General features: G+C 34.8%; 1 protein-coding gene across 11 annotated transcripts in view; it reads right to left on the bottom strand.

The window, feature by feature from the left end:
* Nucleotides 1-20,294, bottom strand: part of ANKHD1 (ankyrin repeat and KH domain containing 1) — a 135,906-nt gene that overhangs the window by 43,631 nt on the left and 71,981 nt on the right. For all 11 annotated transcript variants that reach the window (XR_010157020.1, XM_016953937.3, XM_054684627.2 and 8 more), the window contains 4 exons: nt 13,552-13,639; nt 10,918-11,045; nt 10,430-10,573; nt 9,108-9,210 (listed from right to left, as the gene is read on the bottom strand). Coding sequence is in view for 10 of the 11 variants with exons in the window: in XM_016953937.3 (XP_016809426.1) it covers nt 9,108-9,210; nt 10,430-10,573; nt 10,918-11,045; nt 13,552-13,639 (463 nt within the window). In the remaining variant the exon portion in view is untranslated. The remainder of the gene's footprint in view (nt 1-9,107; nt 9,211-10,429; nt 10,574-10,917; nt 11,046-13,551; nt 13,640-20,294) is intronic.

The following is a 20,294-nucleotide window of genomic DNA, read 5'->3' as shown; positions in this document are numbered from 1 at the left end:
TAGATTGGACTTTTTAAAGAACACCAAATCTAAAGCAGTATCAAAATAGCGTTCAAAATACCAGAAATGTTAACTGCCCATTTAGAACAATCATTCTTTTAGCAATATTAACTCTGCAAGCAATGCAGAGTTAATGCAAAAGACCAAAACTTACAGATCAAAGTAGGGGATAGTGTTTTTCAGTCAAAATATTTTTCTTCTTATATTGAAATATAATGTGAAATCAGTTTTTTCAAGACATGTCTTTCTAAAATTCTCCATTAAATATACCTTTAACACATCCCTACTGTAACACTGTTAAACTTACTATGCAAAGGACAACTTGCATTTAAATGAACACTTCAAGTAAATTCTGTCTATGAGAGAAACAATAAATGATCCTAGGAGAAAATCAGACTTCCCATTTAGGGTTACTCATGCTGACAGTGTATGTTAACAAACAATGGCAATGTATATTATTTTAAAGTTTTAAATTACACTTAAGTTCCTTCCTTCATAACAAATCAGCTGAAAAATAATTATCAATATTAATAATCTTAACATCTGGACATGAAATGAAGGACATAAATTTTTTGACGTACAATACCTACTCTGAGGCAAATCTAAGGCTTAATCTTGTTTAGAAGTAGGACTAGGCCAGGCACAGTGGCTCACGCCTGTAATCCTAGCACTTTGGGAGGCAGAGGCAGGCGGATCACAAGGTCAGGAGATCGAGACCATCCTGGCTAACACGGTGAAACCCCATCTCTACTAAAAATACAAAAAATCAGCCAGGCATGGTGGCAGGTGCCTGTAGTCCCAGCTACTCAGGAGGCTGAGGCAGGAGAATGGCGTGAACCCGGGAGGCGGAGCTTGCAGTGAGCCGAGATTGCGCCACTGCACTCCAGCCTGAGAGACAGAGCGAGACTCCATCTCAAAAAAAAAAAAAAAAAAAGTAGGACTATTCAGCAACAAAAAGGAACAAACTACTGATTCATGCTACAACATGAGTAAACCTCAAAAACATTATACTAAGTGAAAGAAGCTAGACACAAAAGACCACACATTGTGTAATTCCACTCATATCAAATCTGCAGAGACAAGGCAAATCTATAGAGACAGGGACAGTAGTGGCTGCCTGAGGTTATAACAGTGAAAATGAGGATCAATTGCAAACAGGCATAAGAGATCTTTTTGGGCAGATGGAGATGGTCTAAAACTAGATAGTGATGATGGTTACACAACTCAGTAAATTTACTAAAACTCATTGCATTGTACATTTAAAACAAGGGAACTTTATGGTATGTAAATTAAACAATAAAGCTGTTTGAGAAAAGCTGGGTAAAAAAGTTATCTATTATTTTGAATTGCAGTCAACATATATGAATAACATAGGTAATCTGGGAATTTTTAAAATAAAATCATCCATTCTATTAAAAATGATTCTCAAGTCCAAAGGAAAAAAGGTCATTTAGAGACATAAAATGTTCTGAATTTCAAAGGGGTGACAAAACTACTGAACAAAAAAAAATTAGATTCATCTACTTTTTTGCTAGAATAGAGATCTCAAAACTGCAGGTAGCTCAAACATATGCAACATGTGTCATTACTAAAAAAGTCTGTTTTTCACCTACATACTGTCTTTAATAAGGTAAGATGACCACAATTTCAATATCACTGCAATCACTTTCAGAGGCTTAGTTATTCCTTAAATTGCAAAGTACACTGTCTATATTCAATTTATATATATATAATTTTAAGAGATGGGATCTTGCTATGTTGCTCAGCCTGGTCTTGAACTCCTGGCCTAAAGTAATTCTCCAGCCTCAGCCTTCCTCAATTTATATTTCTATCTGAGTAAAATGATGGAAAAAGACTTTATTCTTTCAGAGCAAAAGCAATTAGATTTGTGAGCTAATTTTATTATTACTTTCCTAAGACCATATAGGAGTCCCTGTTTTGATTTACAGTATTTGTTTAAAGTGCCTAATGACAATCAACAAGAAAAGGAAGGTAAACGGTCACAAATAGCAATGTACAAATCCACAGCAATAACAAGGAAATATTCAGTCATGTAATAAATTCAATGACATCACTCGAGTACATTTAGAAGTTCTACAAAGACTGAATGGTCCATGGTCCTTTAAACATCCATTAGTTTCAAAACACCCTTGTATAGCTACTAAGCAATTTGTATTTAAGATTCAGGAAAACTAGGTAAGAGTTCAACACTAACCAGACTGGTTAGTAATTATGTTATGACCCCACTGGACATTCACAGATTTAAAATCTTTATACATAGTATAATCCAAAATAAGAGTAGAATTTTGAGGACAGATAGGAATGGCCCTGTCTATCTTGTTAACAAATAATATGCAAGAAGCGTGGAACACAAGATTACTAAGAGTAATTTATGAATAGACAAACTATAAGCCCAGAACGTATGTAGCATTAAAAATGGAAGATGGCAAAAATGATGCATAAAAAGTGGTTCATCTCAAAATAGCCATGGAGTTAGTGGAATTGCCTAAAGACACATCAAAGCACTAACACAAGCTATAACATCAAGAATAAAACAGATTGGTGAAAAACAGATAATGTCGCCTAATTAGTCCTAGAAACTAAAGCAACATCTACACTTTCTGGGTAGAGATTAAGACAAGTATTCTTTTAGCAACAAAATTTTCAACAGGTAGTAAGTAGTATTATAAGATATCAGAAAATAAAAGGGTTCTGTCTCCTTCAAACAGCTTACAGTGTCAGATACAAAGACATCTATTCACTGGTATCAGTGAACGATATCATAAAGTACTATTTAGAAATAAAGGTGGCCGGGTGCGGTGGCTCACACCTGTAATGCCAGCACTTTGGGAGGCCAAGACGGGTGGATCACCTGAGGTTGGGAGTTCTAGACCAGCCTGACCAACATGGAGAAACCCCGTCTCTTCTAAAAATGTAAAATTAGCTAGCCCGGTGTGGTGGCGTATGCTTGTAATCCCAGCTACTCAGGAGGCTGAAGCAAGAGAATCGCTTGAACCCAGGAGACAGAAGTTGCAGCGAGCTGAGATCGTGCCAATGCACTCCAGCCTGGGCAACAAGACCAAAACTCCGTCTCAAAGAAAGAAACACAGGTAAAGTCGCCATTTCATCTTTTTGGTTTGGTTTCTATCCTATTCCTTTGCCTCTCACTTTCCCTCCATTAACAAAACTAGAAAAAATCTGTAGTAGAAGCCATGATCTAGTGACAGCTTAAACATGGCCTTTATTTTTTTATTGGCAGTGAAGGAATGAGGTGGACATATATTTGCCAAATATTTAGTTTTTTATTGGATTGAGCTTAATCCTATCAATCATTTTTGTGTCTAAAATAATTAGTGCATTGTACAATGGAAAAATAATGGCCAATGGGAAAAAAACATGATATACAGAAGGATCTAGACTAGATTTCGTATTTCCTTACTTGGTTTTGTCTATAAAACTTAAACCTTGTTCTGTAATTCCCTTGCTTACATCATCACACAGCACCCTACTAGAATGATTTTTAAACAGCATTCCCAACTGGATCTCAAATAGAAAATCAGGTTGAAAAAGTATAACTAAAAATAACACAGTGCATCAAATGTAGTAGAGTGTTTATTATCCACTGGAATTTCTGTTTTGATAAACAGATGTATGATGTGTCCTGGGCTTCAATATAAAATGTTTCTTATTGTGGTCATAGTCAAAAATGAAAGCCACTAACCTAGAATTGACTTATTTTTCCTTTATGTCTAAATATTCGTCTCAAAATTTCCCAAACTAACAGGACACATTATACATTTTAACATAGCAATCACTTAACCAAGGGTGTCCAAAGAAACATCTGTGTTACATGTTAACAGATTAATTCAATCTTCTTATTACTATAAGCAGTTATATGTTAAAAGATATTATCAAATTTGGGCATGTGTAAATCCATATAAGAATGATTATATAATGGAAAGTGACTAAAGAATATTAGCAGTAAAGTTTCCAGAGGAATACTGAATACCATTCACTGTATATACAATTTTTCTATATAATTTTAATGATTTGATATAAAAATGTGAGAACTTTTCATGTCACTTACTCCAAAAAGCAACTCTAACATATAAAAGCAGCATGCCAATTTAATTCTTACTTTACATTTATGCTTGTGTTTTCAATCTCGTTCCCACCATTCTAGAATGCTACTTCTTGATTACTTTTTTAAAACATCTCTTTAATCACAATGTCTTTCTTAAAAATGCTTAAGAATTTTCTTCTGCCTTCAAAATAATCTATATTCTTAGCCTTGCACTCATTAATTTATTCAATAAGTAAACATCTAATACAAGCAAGGCATAGTAGACCATATAAAGATAAGCAACATAAACCCTGCCCTTAAGGAGCTTACAGTCTAAGTGGGGAGATGATGTTCCAAAGAAATTCTTATATAGATCCATAGAGGGACTATACAAATATTTTCATCAAAGCATTGTTAGTGGGGGTGAGAAAATAGAGGCAATCAGGGTATCCGTCACTGGGAGAAACGACAGGTAAAACATGGAGGATATACAGGGTGTGAAGCACTATGCTATAGGTAGAAACAATCTAGAGATAGGTGGATAAATCTTAAAAACAGTATTGAGTAAACAAAGGGAAAAAACAAAATGAAATCTGTAGCACAATACTATTTATGTAAATTAAAAATACAAGGTAATCACCGGGTGTGCTGACTCACACCTGTAATCCTAGCACTTTGGGAGGCCAAGTCGGGCAGATCGCTTGAGCTCAGGACTTCAAGACCAGCCTGGGCAACATGGCAAAACCCTGTCTCTACCAAAATACAAAAAATTAGCCAAGTGTAGTGGCAGGGCACCTGTAGTCCCAGCTACCTGCAGGGCTGAGGGAGGAGGATTGCTTGAACCTCGGAGGTTGGGGCTGCAGTGAGCTGAGACTGTGCCACTGTACTCCAGCCTGGGTGACAAAGTGAGACCCTGTCTCAAAAAAAAAAAACAAAACACCAAATATATATATATATATATATATATACATACACACACACACACACACACACATATATATACACATACATATAAAAAATAAATATTTTATAAGAATTTATAAGAACAAAAGAATATACACATCAAATATTGAAATGATTATCTATGGGGGAAGCAGGGGAATGGAAAGAGAAATAAAAGGGAATAAATGAAACAAGAGAGAAGTTATGGTGTTAAAGCACCAGAAATTGAGTATGATTAACTCAACCCTCTACACTTGAGGTCCCAAGGGGAGGGGAGCAAGCAAAAGTGACAAGAACTGGAAGGAAGATCCAATGAAGTACTCTAGAATTTCAGAGAAAAGGAAATTACTCCTCAGGAGGGCTTGAGGTATACACAAAAGATGTGTTTTGTTTATCCTGACATAATTTTAAATGCTTTGCAGCAGATTAATTCTAAGTTACACAACTTGCAAAAGATCAAAATGAATCTTCTCTTAAAACTTCTGTAGAACCAGTTATAACAAGGCAACGGATTTACATTACTTATGTATCCTTTCCCATCTGAATATTTGTAACTGTAGGTAATAAAGTTAAATAATGCTAGAAAACTGAGCATGTCACTCTGAGTTTCATATTTTGTTTATGGACGTGATTCTGAGGCCTCTGTTAGATGCCACCTAGAATCCTGAATCCTTGAAAAACAACAGACAAATGAGATCAAGTTGCCTAAATCGGGAGGATATGAATCAAGATGGACGGAGCCTGTACAAATGGTACACATGGGGCATGAAAGAAAAGAATATCTGAGTAGAACATATATCAAACACCTGGGTAAGATTTATGGGCATTAATACATTTTTAAAAGGATGAGGATATGAATAATAAAAAGATTTACTGAAAACAGACAGGAGTAAAATGTTATAAGAACCTGAAAAGATGATCGCTGGAAGAGGAAAAGAAGAGAGTCCTAGGGAATAAGAACCCTTTGTCCATCCCTAATCACATACACGACACAGAATATATGGACTTAGAGGAAACAAAAACAAAAGGGTCAAACAGCAATTTCATCACTCAAGGGAGCTTTTCCAGAGACGTAAAAGAGAAGCTTTTTTAAGAATAAAAAGGAGCTTTAAGTATAAAAAAAAAGTTAAGTCTTTATTTAAGATAGGTTTTCCTATCCTGGTAATTCAGTGTGTTCTTTTCCATAATTAAATGATTTTTCCTAATTCATAGCAACATAATATTCTATGATATGCATGATTTATACTAACATGACATTTTAATACAATGCATTATCGCAGTTTGATCCTCCATAAGTAAGTAACTGTTAGATTGCCAATGCCATTTGGTTGATAGCAGTAGCAAGTGCCCAAGTGATCTAAATACAAATGTTAATTAGGGATAACCCAATAATCTAGTAAAATGAAAGATTCCTTAGAAAGGTAGTCCATGTTTATACTATTTAGTAAGTAATAAAACATCAAAATGCAGAAAATAACTAAATAATCCAAGATATTTCAGTAAGCAAAAATATGGTTACTCACTAGAGTATAAACTTAAAAAATCACTACCTAAACATCTCAGATTATTTACATATTAAACCTAAATTTAAAATGTTTTTATTTCCTCTTGGCATACACTCTAGCTTATTTCTTGATTGTTTTGCGGATCTGTGTTATTTATTTATTTATTTATTTATATTTTGAGGCTGTCGCCCAGGCTGGAGTGCAGTGGTACAATCATAGCTCACTGCTGCCTGGAGCTCCTGGGTGCAAGTGATCTTTCTGCCTCAGCTTCCTGAGTAGCTGGGACTACAGGCACAGGCAACCATGACTGGCTAATTTTTAAATTTTTTTTAATAGAGACAAGTTCTCCTATGCTGGGCAGGCTGATCGATCATTCTTGCCTCGGCCTCCCAAAGCACTGGGATTACAGGTATGAGCCACGGCACATAGCCTAATTTTTTTTCTTTTTCTGGTTTTTTTTTTGGAGACAAGGTCTCGCTCTGTGGCCCACACTGGGGTGCAATGGCACACTCATGACTCACTGCAGCCTTGGTCTCCCAGGCTGAAGTGATCCTCCCACTACAGTCTCCCTAGCAGCAGGGACTACAGGCTTGTGCCACCACTCCTGGCTAACTTTTGTATTTTTTTGTTAGACAGGGTTTCGCCATGTTGCCCAGGCTGGTCTCGAACTCCTGGGCTCAAGCAATCTGCCCACCTGGCCTGCCAAAGTGCGGGGATTATAGGTGTGAGCCCCTGTGCCTGGCCCTAATTTTTTTCTGAGAGTCTCACTCCATCACCCTGGCTGGAGTGCAGTGGCAAGATCTCGGCTTATTGCAACCTCTGCCTCCCGGGTTCAAGTGATTCTCATGCCTCAGCTTCCCTAGTAGCTGGAATTACAGGTGTGCACTACCACACCCGGCTAATTTTTGTATTTTTAGTAGAGATGGGGTTTCGCCATGTTGGCCAGGCTGGTCTCAAACTCCTGTACTCAAGTGATTGACTTGCTTAAGCCTCCCAAAGTGTTGGGATTACAAGCGTGAGCCACCACATGTGGCCTATATTTTTTTTAATGATTTTTTTTTTTTTTTGAGACAGAGTTTTGCTCTTGTTGCCCAGGCTGGAATGCAATGGCCTGAACTCAGCTCACTGCAACCTCCACCTCCTGGCTTCAAGCGATTCTCCTGCCTCAGCCTCCCAACTAGCTAGAATTACAGGCACCCACCAACACACCTGGCTAATTTTTTGTATTTTTCGTAGAGATGGGGTTTCATCATGTTGGCCAGGCTGGTCTTGAACTCCTGACCTCAGGTGATCCACCAGCCTCAGCCTTTCAAAGTGCTGGGATTACAGGCGTGAGCCACCATGCCCAGCCAATGATTCTTATTTAGTATTGAGTTTCCAAAGCCAAAGTTACTACAGTCCTCTATAAGGTTTAGCCAAATAAACCCCCCCCCCCAAAAAACAATAAAAACAGAGGCATTTAGCTTTAAATATTTTACTAAAGGTTAAATATCAGCTGATTATGATACTTACAGATGCATGTTTAATTTGCTTTTTAATTGTTAAGATTAAAAACAGCAGGAAAATTTTGAATAGCTAGGTGTTCCATGAAAAACTGCTAGAATTAGCTTAAATCAGAGAGACTACAGATATTTCATCTCTGAAATTAATAGTTTAGCCCTGGTGAAGGCCCCCAATACTTTAAATTACTAAAATTGGCATAATTTGAAAGAAGTTTCTGTTTGCTGCTATAACAGTCAACCCAAACCAACTTTTCTTAAATCAGTGTTACAGATATTTATATACACTTACATACCTCATTGTGATTTCAATATCTAGGACTTGATTATCATACACTAAATGAACTATGTTCATAAGTTTGTTTTTACATAGTTTTAAACATCCTACATATTAACTATTTTCTTTATTTCAGAAAACTCAGATATTACAACTATACATAATTATGAAGTGAAGGTACATTTATACATGAAGGTACATTTCATTTACAAATATAAAGACAGCAGAAACATATCAGAGCTCATAAACTTGAGTTTTTTAAGTAGTATACTCTCCTTCTTAATAGTCATTTGGATATTACTTGTACACATTTTATTTTGATAGTTATTTGTCCAGGTTCACATAGTGACAGATGATAATCTACTATATTCAGCATTGCATAAATGCAACTGAATGTAATTCTTAAACTTCTCACTCATTAACTGAATCAATGTCACAAAGACTTAACTAGATAGCAAATATACACTTTTACTCTTCATTTACTGTTGGTTAGCTAAAGAATTATCAAATGAAAAATGAATGTCTGATAAACTATAGTTACTTAAATATAATCAAGAACTCGGCTTGTTTCTTAAGTGTTTTCATCTGTGCCAGATGAAAGCTACATCTATCAGTATGTTAACAGGAAAATAATAAAAAGTCATTTTTCCTAACACTTATGTCTTTTTGGTTTTAGATAGTAAGACTATTTGCATTTGTCAGAATTATCTACGTCAGTTAGCCATGGGTACACAGTAACTCTGTATCATTAAAGTACATTTTTGGATTTATCAATTAGGTGAAAAAATACCCATTTTAAGAAAAATAATTCAATAACTAACCTTTTTGCACTCCTAAAAGGGCAGGAGAGTTCTCCTGTGAAGTTCTGTCAGGTTCCTGGGGAGGTACAACCATGGCAAGTGTATGCGTTGGCACACGTGGCACCTAAAAAGTCAACTCAGAAAAAAATCATCTCAGACCAAAGAATAAGACAAAGGCCCCTAAATGAAACAGATATCCTGTTTTAGGTTATCTTCATATACCACCAAATGCACTTTTGTTTCCTGAAGCTTTTTTTAAAAAAAGCTTTCACCAAGCAATAATTTTTGAGACTAATGATTAGACAGTCGGGGAATCTACAAATAGTCAATGATTTTAAGCTAAATGGAAATAACATTACTCCCTTGCTGAATAGAACACCTTGCTGGTTCCAATTGTAGCTAGGGGTACAAGTCACATATTCACTAACCAATTTACCCTTGTTCAAATTCTACATGGATCAAAAGAAAACAAAAATGTAATATATTTCTTCAATTGGGGTATGCTAGCAGTTTTCAGAATGACTTTGTAGAAAAGAATTTAGATTTCACCAACTTAATATACTAGTAAAATCTCCATAATTTAAGGTAGGTTTAAAAGTTACTTTAGTGAACTTCTAGCGCTTATGTTACCTATACTTTCATGGTTGACAAAAGTCACTATCTCTAGGATAATTAATACTACCTTGGGAGGTATTAAGAAAATGCCTTCTCGGCCGGGCATGTGGCTCACGTCTGTAATTCCAGCACTTTGGGAGGCCGAGGCAGGTAGATCGCCTGAGCTCAGGAGTTTGAGACCACCCTGGGCAACATGGTGAAACTCCATCTCCACTAAAATACAAAAAATTAGCTGGGCGTGGTGGCGCACACCTATAGTCCCAGCTACTTGGGAGACTAAGGCAAGAGAATCGCTTGAGCCTGGGAGGCGGAGGTTGCAGTGAGCTGAGATTGTGCCACTGCACTACAGCCTGGGCAACAGAGCAAGACTCCATCTCCAAAAAAAAAAACAAAAGAAAAAAGAAAAAGCTTTATCTTGATTCTCTTGTTAAAAAACAAATAAAAAACCCTGAAAAACCTAGTTGTAATAAGATAACAACTTAGAATACTTACGTTTATATTTGATATTAAGTGGTTTTTAAAAACCACTATTCTCAATAAATAAGGCAATAACAAATTTCAGTGTACCTTTAAAGAAAATAAATCCTAAAGAATTTAGAATCATGATTTTCTCAATATGTAACACAGAATAAAAACAAGTCCATTTTGCTTAAAACTGATTTTAAACAAAAACTTCTAATCATGTTGAAGAATATTTATATTAACAAACAAGCTCCATTTTACTTTACCTGAGACTGATCTTGAGAAGGTGGAGGGAGCTGAGACACATCTGTGGTGGGAACTGACAGAACATTATTTGGATAATCCAACAGATAAGAAACTACATTAGTATGGCCACCCTTTGCAGCTTCAATGAGCATTGTTGAACCATCCTGAAAAAGAATTGCCATGATAATTAATTCTTTATAGTTTCTTAGCAGCTCATATAAAATCAAAACTCATTTAAACAGTATTAAATACTAAGCACTAAGATAGATCAAACATATTTTTATAACTATACACATATTATTTATATATATATACACATACATACGTGTGTGTGTGTGTGTGTGTGTGTGTGTGTGTGTTTTAATAGAGATGGGGTCTCCTTATGTTGCCTAGACTAGTCTCAAACTCCTGGGCTCAAGTGATCCACCCGCCTCAGCCTTCTAAAGTGCTGGGATCATAGACATGAGCCACCGCACACAGCCTGTTTACTTATTTTTAAGTAGACTACCTTGAGTCGATGAGTAGGGTCAGCCCCATGAGCCAAGAGAAGCTCAACAACTGCCAGGTGGCCTCCTGCACATGCCAGCGACACTACTGTATGATCATTATTGGCTGTAGCCCTGTTAACATTGGCACCTTTGAAGAAAAATAAATTGCAATCTTAGCAAAGGTTGAAATCAAGCCAGTTCACAGTCAATATCATTTAAAAATTTTTTGTGAAGTATAATGTAGATACAAAAAAGTATACAAATCATTAAGTGTATAGTTTGAATTTTTTTCACAAAATGAACACACACCTGTGTAACCAGCACCCAGAGGAAGAAACAGAACATTATCCACATACCAAAAGCCCCATCTTGTGCTCCCTTTCAGTCACTACCCAGCCTCCCAATGGTAACCGCTACCCTGACTTCCAAACTGGTTTTAGTTTTTGAATTTTATATGAACGGAATCATACAATGTACTCTTTTGCGTCTGGCTTCTTTCACTCAATATTATATTTGTGAGATTCATCCACAATGTTGCATGAAGCTGTAGTTCGTTCATTCAATATCACTTTTAAAATGGAAAATCTAGAAGACTAAGATTAATAAATATATACAGGTTAATGTAAGCATCAAATAACACCACTGTATATAACTCAAAATGTTTCAAAGACATTTTTGATCTACTAGAAAGTGGCAATATAGCCAGGTCTCAAAGTAGAGAAAACAGATTTTTTAAAGCAATGTTTAAGAGACACATAATTCTTCATATTGTGTATTTTAAGAGTCAGGGGACCTAGATATGGAGAGAAGACAGAATATTATCCAGATATGTTATCTGAAAGGCAAGTTGTTCAATAGCTGTGTATAACATGACCTGAAAAATGTCTAAATGCAAAGTCTTTTCTTAGTTTCTTTTTTGATAAATTATTTTTGACCCCTGGAAAAAATAACTTTAGTTCAGCTACCTTTAACAATTCCAAAAGATCTCAACTAGAAAGTTAAGACTATAGAAATATTCATTCTTCCTTCTTAATTCTACCTATCTTATTTAAGAGAAAAATAAGTCGGTGGGTAAAACTACTACTATTAGTTTGTCTAATTTTCAGAAAATATCCAGCTGAATCTAATCCTAACTTGAATAAAAGTACCTTTTGGGAAAGGTAAAACACAGCAATAAACATCCTGAGATTAGCAACATGAAATTATTTTAGATGACAGGATTATTTGACATAGAAAGGATATAATCAATGTGTTCCTATTCCTGATAAGCCTGATTATATTCTTAGCAGGTTGTTGTTGGGTATGATTAGGTATTCTCTTTAGTAAAGAAGCATAAGAGAACTCCAGAGATTATCCATCTATTTATTTCTGTGTGGTTGAGGTAAACAGCTTTTACAGACTATATTATGTAAAGATATGCCTTACTTGGCAGCAAAAATGCAATATGAAGAAAATAAACCTAGTTTTATCCAATTCAGAGGAAAACAAGTACATTTAAAATGATAAAATCTGGCCAGGTGCAGTGGCTCATGCCTGTAATCCCAGCACTTTGGGAGGCCGAGGCGGGCGGATCACCTGAGGTCAGGAGTTTGAGACCAGCCTGGCAAACCATGGTAAAACCCTGTCTCTACTAAAAATACAAAATTAGCCGGGCATGGTGGTGCATGCCTGTAATCCCAGCTAGTCGGGAGGCTGAGGCAAGAGAATCACTTGAACCCGGGAGGCGGAGGTTGCAGTAAGCTAAGTTGACACCATTGCACTCCAGCCTAGGTAAAAAGAGTGAAACTCCTTCTCAAAAAAAAAAAAAAAAAAAAAAAAAAAAGATAAAATCTTACCCTGCATTTTTAATGTCACTAAATGTCAGAAATCTATTAAAATATAAATATAGTTTTTATCTTAACATAACACCACCTGAGAGAATCTTCCTTGTATTTTTATCATCCTATCCTAGGATGTTTCATTATATGCCACAGTATTTCTGACACTATACAAAGAGTTAGGCTGAACCAAATGAAACTGCTGACATTACCATTTTTGATTCATAACATGACAATTATATACGGTTAAACCTAACATTGGTTCCACAGCATTTTATTTTTCTGCAGTAAACAGTCTTAAGCTAATTCTTCGTTCACCAGTTGAAATTTTTTGCCTAAATAAATATAATTCTAATAATAGAATTTCTAAAGACATATAAAAATTATAAATAAGACCCTTACAAACTCAGTTAATTCAACTGTACCATAAACAAGTACCACAGTAGCAGACTTACTCTCTGTCCTCCACCCACATCTCCAGCAGAATATACTCATCATTAGCTGTTGCATATCCACCTAATCATAGTGGGACATTTTACATTTGGCTTTTCTAAGTTGGGAGCAACCACATGTTGCTTCGTTGATGAAAACTTAAAATTCAAAACTAATAAAGAAAATTCCCAGTAAACAACTCACAAACTCTATGCTTACTAAATAAAATATAATAACAAAAGGCAAGAATACAATACTTTACTGTAGGTAAAGTAGCCATAACATAAATTGCAACAAAATTGCAATTATGGAATTTTGGAAGTTTGGAAGTTTATAGAAAAAAAAAAGGATTTTTTTTTCCATAAACTGTAGCCTCTTGGAAATGATCACTTGCCCTTTCTTTACCTTTGCTAATAAGAAACTGCACAGTGCACAAATGACCAGCTCTTGCAGCTTTCATCAAAGGTGTTCTTCCACCTTCAGATTCATGTTCCTGTTAAAGAAATGGAAAAAATAATCCATCAATGCCAACAGTCTAACCATCTATTTTAAAAACAGTACTGATGAAATGAGAAATAACGAGGATTTAATATACTTACTCATTGTAGTAGACACTTTATACCACCTACCTCAATTCCCCCAATATACAGGATTTTCAGTCCAAACTAGATAATGTAACTTTCTAAGGGCAAGTTCAGTTTTGCATACCAAGTAATAACCATTAAAGATAATATTAATGTTTTGTTTGGTTCCCAAAGAGAAATCACGGCATTTTTCTAATTCTAAGTTTTAAAAAATGTTTCCCAACTATTTATCTGGATTGTGAAAAAGGAACCTCAGTCCTGTGAAATGATTAGAAGAATCTTGATCTTATAGCAGAAGCCAATAAAAGCACTATCAAAGGATGCAAATGATTCCCTGAAGAAAAACACTATGGTATTTTAGGAGTAACGGAAAAATGAAGAAGAAAAATATACCAATGGGTAGTTTTTTTTTTAAGTAGAAATTAAATACTTGAATAGTCAAAGGCAAAAGATACAACTCCTAATAGCAGAAAGATTGTTCTTTCTAGGAAGTTTGCCAGCAAGAGGAATGAATGATAAAACAGTTTTTAACCATGCATGCCTCACATCAAATGCCACTAAAAGGAGCTTGCTTATATGGTGAGTAATACTGTCTGTTGGGAGAATTATGAACTCATTAAATTCATCTAAGTATTAAAATGTAGCTTATATACTGCTTCTTTGAAAAGTTCTCTTACCTATCCCCTCTTTCATTATGTATGCAAACACGAATTTCTGTTGTTCTGGTTCTCTTTTATTACCAAGAAAAAACTGATAAAGACTGGTGGTTAAGGCTTTATTTCAGCTATATTCTTCTAATTAACTCTGAAAATCCTATAATTACCACATGATCAATTTAAAATATGTGCTCTCCCAATAGAATACAATTTAGTCTATTTACATTTTAATTATTCTGATCTACAACTCAGGCAAAACAACAATAAGAAATGAGTAGACTGTCAACTCAATGGAAACCTCACAGAAAAGTGATAGGAATTCCTCCCTAAAATAGGTTTAAAAAAAAATCTTGACAGTGTAGTATCACTAAACCTACTTTAAAAACTACTTTATGCTTTGACTTTTTAATTGTTATACATGTTAATTAAATAAGAATCTTTTAACTCTAGATTATGGAAAAATGAATAACTATAGATAATGCCCAAATAATTTGGCTTTAGAATAGATCTTGAATTCACATTCAAATTTAGGTAAATCTAACATTCTGGCAATTTACTTCAAATAAAACTGAATATGTATCACAAAGACCTTACTCGGAAAGACCTAGAAAGTTGTTTGTCCAGTTTTTCTATCCAACTTATTTCTGAATTATCATTACAATCAACTACATCCTGGAAATAAACTGCCCATTTAGCAACTTGTTTTTTCCCTTCCTGCCTCACAACTTTTTCGCACATACTGGTCTCTCTTCTTTTTAATGCTTTTCCTCCACTAACTCATTTTCATCCTTTACATCTCAAGTCCAGTGTTATTTCCTCAAGGAAGACCTCCCTGAACTTCCTGACTAAATCACTCTTCCTATTATGGACATACATCTCTATGAACCTCTCCTTCATAAACTGCAATCATATTTTAGTCTGTGTAAGTATTATATTTAACTAACCTGTCTCCTCCACTAAACAGTAAGCTCCATGAGAGCAATGATCTTGTCTTTTTTTGCTCGCCACTGTACACATAATGCTTAAAACAATGGAGTGATTAAATATTGTTTAATCATGCAGGAAACCAAGCATAACTGAACTCGCAAATCTTCCCTCTCATAGCACTGAGGTTTGAAGTTTTTATTATTTTCTACTAGGTAAATAAGAGAAAGGAAAGTCAACTAAACAAGAAATTAAGAGTAGTAGTTAAGGCCGAGAGTAAGACATTGATTATCTGCAACTGATATGTTATTATTAGAACACAGTTGGGCAATATTAATGTCACTTATCCTTACTTTACCCTTTTCTCTTTCTTATTTCTTAAGCCTGGCAGTGATCAACATAATTAGGTCATATCAACATAATTAGGTCCCGTGAGTAATGGCAAAGACATTTCAAATGAAATCATGAAAAATGATTTCAAAGCTTTCAGCCCTGATTTAGAATAAACTTTAAAAAATAACTTAATTCTGTATATTTAAAATATTACCATAGTTGTTAAAAGACAAGAAATCAGAAAGTACAGTCCCAATATCCTCACACCAAGTCATTTCAAAATTCAACATATTAATATAATTCCTGAAATAAAAGGGGTGAAAAGCTACCTATTTTATTTTCCTCTCTATAAATATACATTCATTCCCTTAGTTTTGAATAACATAATCACATTTGAAAAAAGTTGATAAAACAATGCCACAACTCTATATTACAACATTTTGTGTCTTAAAATGAATAATGTATATCCCACAACACACAATATTTGCCCCAAAATATCTGACTACTAAATCTTTCTTTTAAAATGGGAATCAGGCTACTCTGGGCACACTCCCTATGGGTTAGCCCTGCTGTGCAAGAAGCAGAAAAAAGAAAAAAATAATAATATATCTATATATGTATATATGGAAAATCCCCATTATATACATATATATGTATGTATATATATAGGAGTACATTGATTCCCACTATATACATACATTATACATATATATTCCCATTATTGGTTCCCATTATATACATATATATACACATTACACATATATATTCCCATTGATTCCCATTATATACACACACACATATATACGCATATACATATGTATGTATATATACAAGTATATATACCTATGTATGTATATAATGGGAATCAATGTATATATACATATGTATGTATATAATGGGAATATACATGTATAACAGGAATACATACATATAATGGGAACACATATATGTATATAATGGGAATCAATAATAGGAATATATATGTATAATGTATGTATATACATATGTGTGCATATCATGGGAATCAATGCATATATGTATATAATGGTAATCAAATTTGTATACATCGTACTACTTATGAGCATTGGATTTAGTCATATAGCCACTATTTGTTCAATACTAATAAAATTTTAGGATACAAATTGTTTCTGATTTTTTTCCCTTCATAAACGCAGAAAATTATTTTCCAAGGCTACAAACTTAAATATCATGCAGTTTAACGTTTCTTTTTCTGTTCTGAGAACAGCTAGAATAATATAGAAAGTATCTATTTCGGCTGGGCATGGTGGCTAATGCCTGTAATCCCAGCACTTTGGGAGGCCGAGGCGGGGGGGATCATGAGGTCAGGAGATTGAGACCATCCTGGCTAACATGGTGAAACCCCGTAAAATACAAAAAAAAAAAAACAAAATTAGCCGGGCGTAGTGGCGGGTGCCTGTAGTCCCATTACTCAGGAGGCTGAGGCAGGAGAATGGCATGAACCCAGAAGGCGGAGCTTGCAGCGAGCCAAGATCGTGCCACTGCACTCCAGCCTGGGTGACAGAGCAAGACTCCATCTTAAAAATAAATAAATAAATAAATATTAAAAAAAATAAATAAAATAAAAATAAAGAAAGAAAGTATCTATTTCTTGGCCAGGCTCAGTGGCTCATGCCTTTAATCCCAGCACTTTAGGAGACTGAGGCAGGCGGATCACCTGAGGTCAGGAGTTCCAGACCAGCCTGACCAACATGGAGAAACCCTATCTCTACTAAAAATACAAAATTAGCTGGGCAAGGTGGTGCATGCCTGTAATCCCAGCTACTCGGGAGGCTGAGGCAGGAGAATCGCTTGAACCTCGGAGGTGAATGTTGCAGTGAGCCAAGACTGCGCCATTGCACTCCAGCCTGGGCAACAAGAGCGAAATTCTGTCTCAAAAACAAACAAACAAAAAAAACCAAAAACCCTGAACATTTGGTAAAATTCACCCATAAATCCATTTGAACCTCTTACCTTCTATAGATGGGTAAACTACTGATTGAATTTGTAATACACGGTTTCCTATTCTAGAGTCAATTTTGATAATTTATATATTTCTAGCAAAAATTAGTATTCATTTCATCTGAGCATTCACATTTATTGATTGAATTTTAAAGATCTCTACTTATAAAATAATTACAATTCACTTTTAAGTTTATTGTTATCTGTGCCTTTTCCCCTAAAAAAAAAAAAAAGAAAAGAAAAAGAAAAAAAAGCCTTGCTTGTCTTATCTGTTTTGGTAGTCTTTTTTTAAAAACCAGCTTTTAATTTCACTCTTCATCCCTGTATTTTTTGTATCTCTTTTTAAAATTATTTTCTATTGTGTTAACTTTTGCTTTTATATTTTTTCCCTACATTTGGGCAACATCTCATTCTATACCATAGAATATCATGCACCACAGAATACCATATATGATAGAACAAGGTGTTCTCCTGCTTTTATTATTTTCTTCTTCCTTTGTGCTATTGTTTTAAATTTTATTTTCATCTTTAATATATTGATATACAGAACTACAATTTTCCTTCTAAGGACAACTTTAGGTATATTCTCCCTACCCAAGTTTTGGTGTGCACTGGTAACTCAGTTTCTACCGCGTAATTTTTACTGTATTGCCTCTTAACCCCATGAATTTTATAAAAGTATTTTCCTGGCTGGGTGCGGTGGCTCATGCCTGTAATCCCAGCACTTTGGGAGGCCGAGGCGGGTGGATCACAAGGTCACGAGTTCAAGACCAGCCTGCCCAACATGGTGAAACCCCATCTCTACTAAAAATATGAAAATTACCCAGGCGCGGAGGCAGGCGCCTGTAATCCCAGCTACTTGGGAGGCTGAGGCAGGAGAATTTCTTGAACCTGGTGGGTGGAGGTTGCAGTGAGCTAAGATGGCGCCACTGCACTCCAGCCTGGGTGACAGAGTGAGACTCCGTCTCAAAACAAAAAGAAAAAGTATTTTCCTTCAATTTCTAAATGTATGGAATTAAAGAAGACTTTATTGTTGATGTGTAATTTTAAGGCAAGAGAGATCAGAGAATGTAGTCCATGTGATGAAGATTCAGGAGTTTCTTCGGACTTCTCTGTGGCCTAAAACATGGACAATTTTTATAAATATTCCATGTATTGGAAAAGAATATAAAGTATATTTACTGGAAACAGAATGCTAGCTTTCTGTAAGATAAAAAATTGTTTGATTTTTAACGATCATTTTATGTTTGATTCATCAGCTTCATTGAGAAGTGTGTGAAAAAAATCCTACCACTACAAATGCAGATCTGACCATTTCTCTTGCAATTTTGCAGTTTTATATTTTATTTGGATGGTAGATTGTTAGTTATTGATTGGTAATTATTTTCTCAATTGGAGGAGTATTCATTTCTAAAAATGCTTTTGGCTTAAAATTCCATTTTGTCTGATATTAATATTGCTTTACATAATTTTTTCCCATCACTGTCAAGCTTTCCTCATCACTTTGCTTTAGGTTTGTCTCCTGCAAACAGCATTTGCTACATTTTGATTCTGACTCTAATTCAGAAGTCTCTGCCCTTTAACAATTGAGTGTAATAGCTTTATATTTGTTCTGATTACGATTCTATTTTTCTTTAAAAAAAACTTTATTCAGTACCTTCTCCTCCTGAACAACAACAAAAGACTCTAGCGTGGCTTTTAAACTCTCTAACACATCCTTCTGAATTTCCTGCTGTTGTTTTCTAGATTTTTAGTACTACTTTGGTTTTAAACATTAAAATTTAGGTTTTTAAACTCAAACATTTGTATTTATGTTTTATCAATTTCTTTGCTTACCGTAGTTTCTTGTATCCCACGCCTTCCTCCAGGACTCACTTTTCTTCTTATTGATGTATATATCTTTTAGTAGTTCTTTTATCAAGGGTCTAATGATGGTAAATTCATTTATTCTTTGTAAATTTGAAAATATGTTTATTTTTTCCTTCTCTAGAATGGTACTTAAGTGCAGAATTCTGTACTGTGTTATTTTATCTTGGTATTTCGAGGATATTACTTCCCATCATCTTCTGTAATTTATTATTGCTGATGAGAAGGTCAAAACTTTGATGGTTGTTTTTTTGTAGGTAATGCGTTTTTTTCCTCTGATAGCTTTTAAGACATTTTTCATTATCCTTAAAGTTCCACAGTTTCATCTGTTCGCTTAGTGATGGATATGATTCTTCAGTCAAGGATTCATGTCTAGTCACAATGCTAGAAAATTCTCCACCATTCTCTTCAAACATTTCCTCTCCCCTCCATTTCTATCCTCTCCTTCAGGAACTTCTAGTAGATAATATGGTGGAGCTTCTAATCTATTCTCTTTCTCTCAATTTCTTTTTCATATTTTCTATCTCTTTACTATATTTTATATTTTATTGTATTATTTCTTGTTTTATCACTCACTTATTCACTAATGCATTCAACTGTGTCTAATATGCTGTCTTACCCTATATATTGAGGTTACCCCCCAAAACTTTTAGTTTTATTTTATATCCAGCTGTTCTTAATACGTAATTATCAGCTTTTGCTTTATTATCTCATTGTTTTATGGCTACTGGTCATAGTTTAAAATAAACATGTTCATAATTCTCAAGATTAAAGTTTATTTCAATTTCCTTGAGTGTATTATATT

This window comes from Pan troglodytes, chromosome 4 (assembly GCF_028858775.2).
Source record: "Pan troglodytes isolate AG18354 chromosome 4, NHGRI_mPanTro3-v2.0_pri, whole genome shotgun sequence".
Taxonomy (NCBI): domain Eukaryota; kingdom Metazoa; phylum Chordata; class Mammalia; order Primates; family Hominidae; genus Pan; species Pan troglodytes.
The sequence above is the reverse complement of the archived record's forward strand: the minus strand, read 5'-3'. Positions and strand labels throughout refer to the sequence as shown.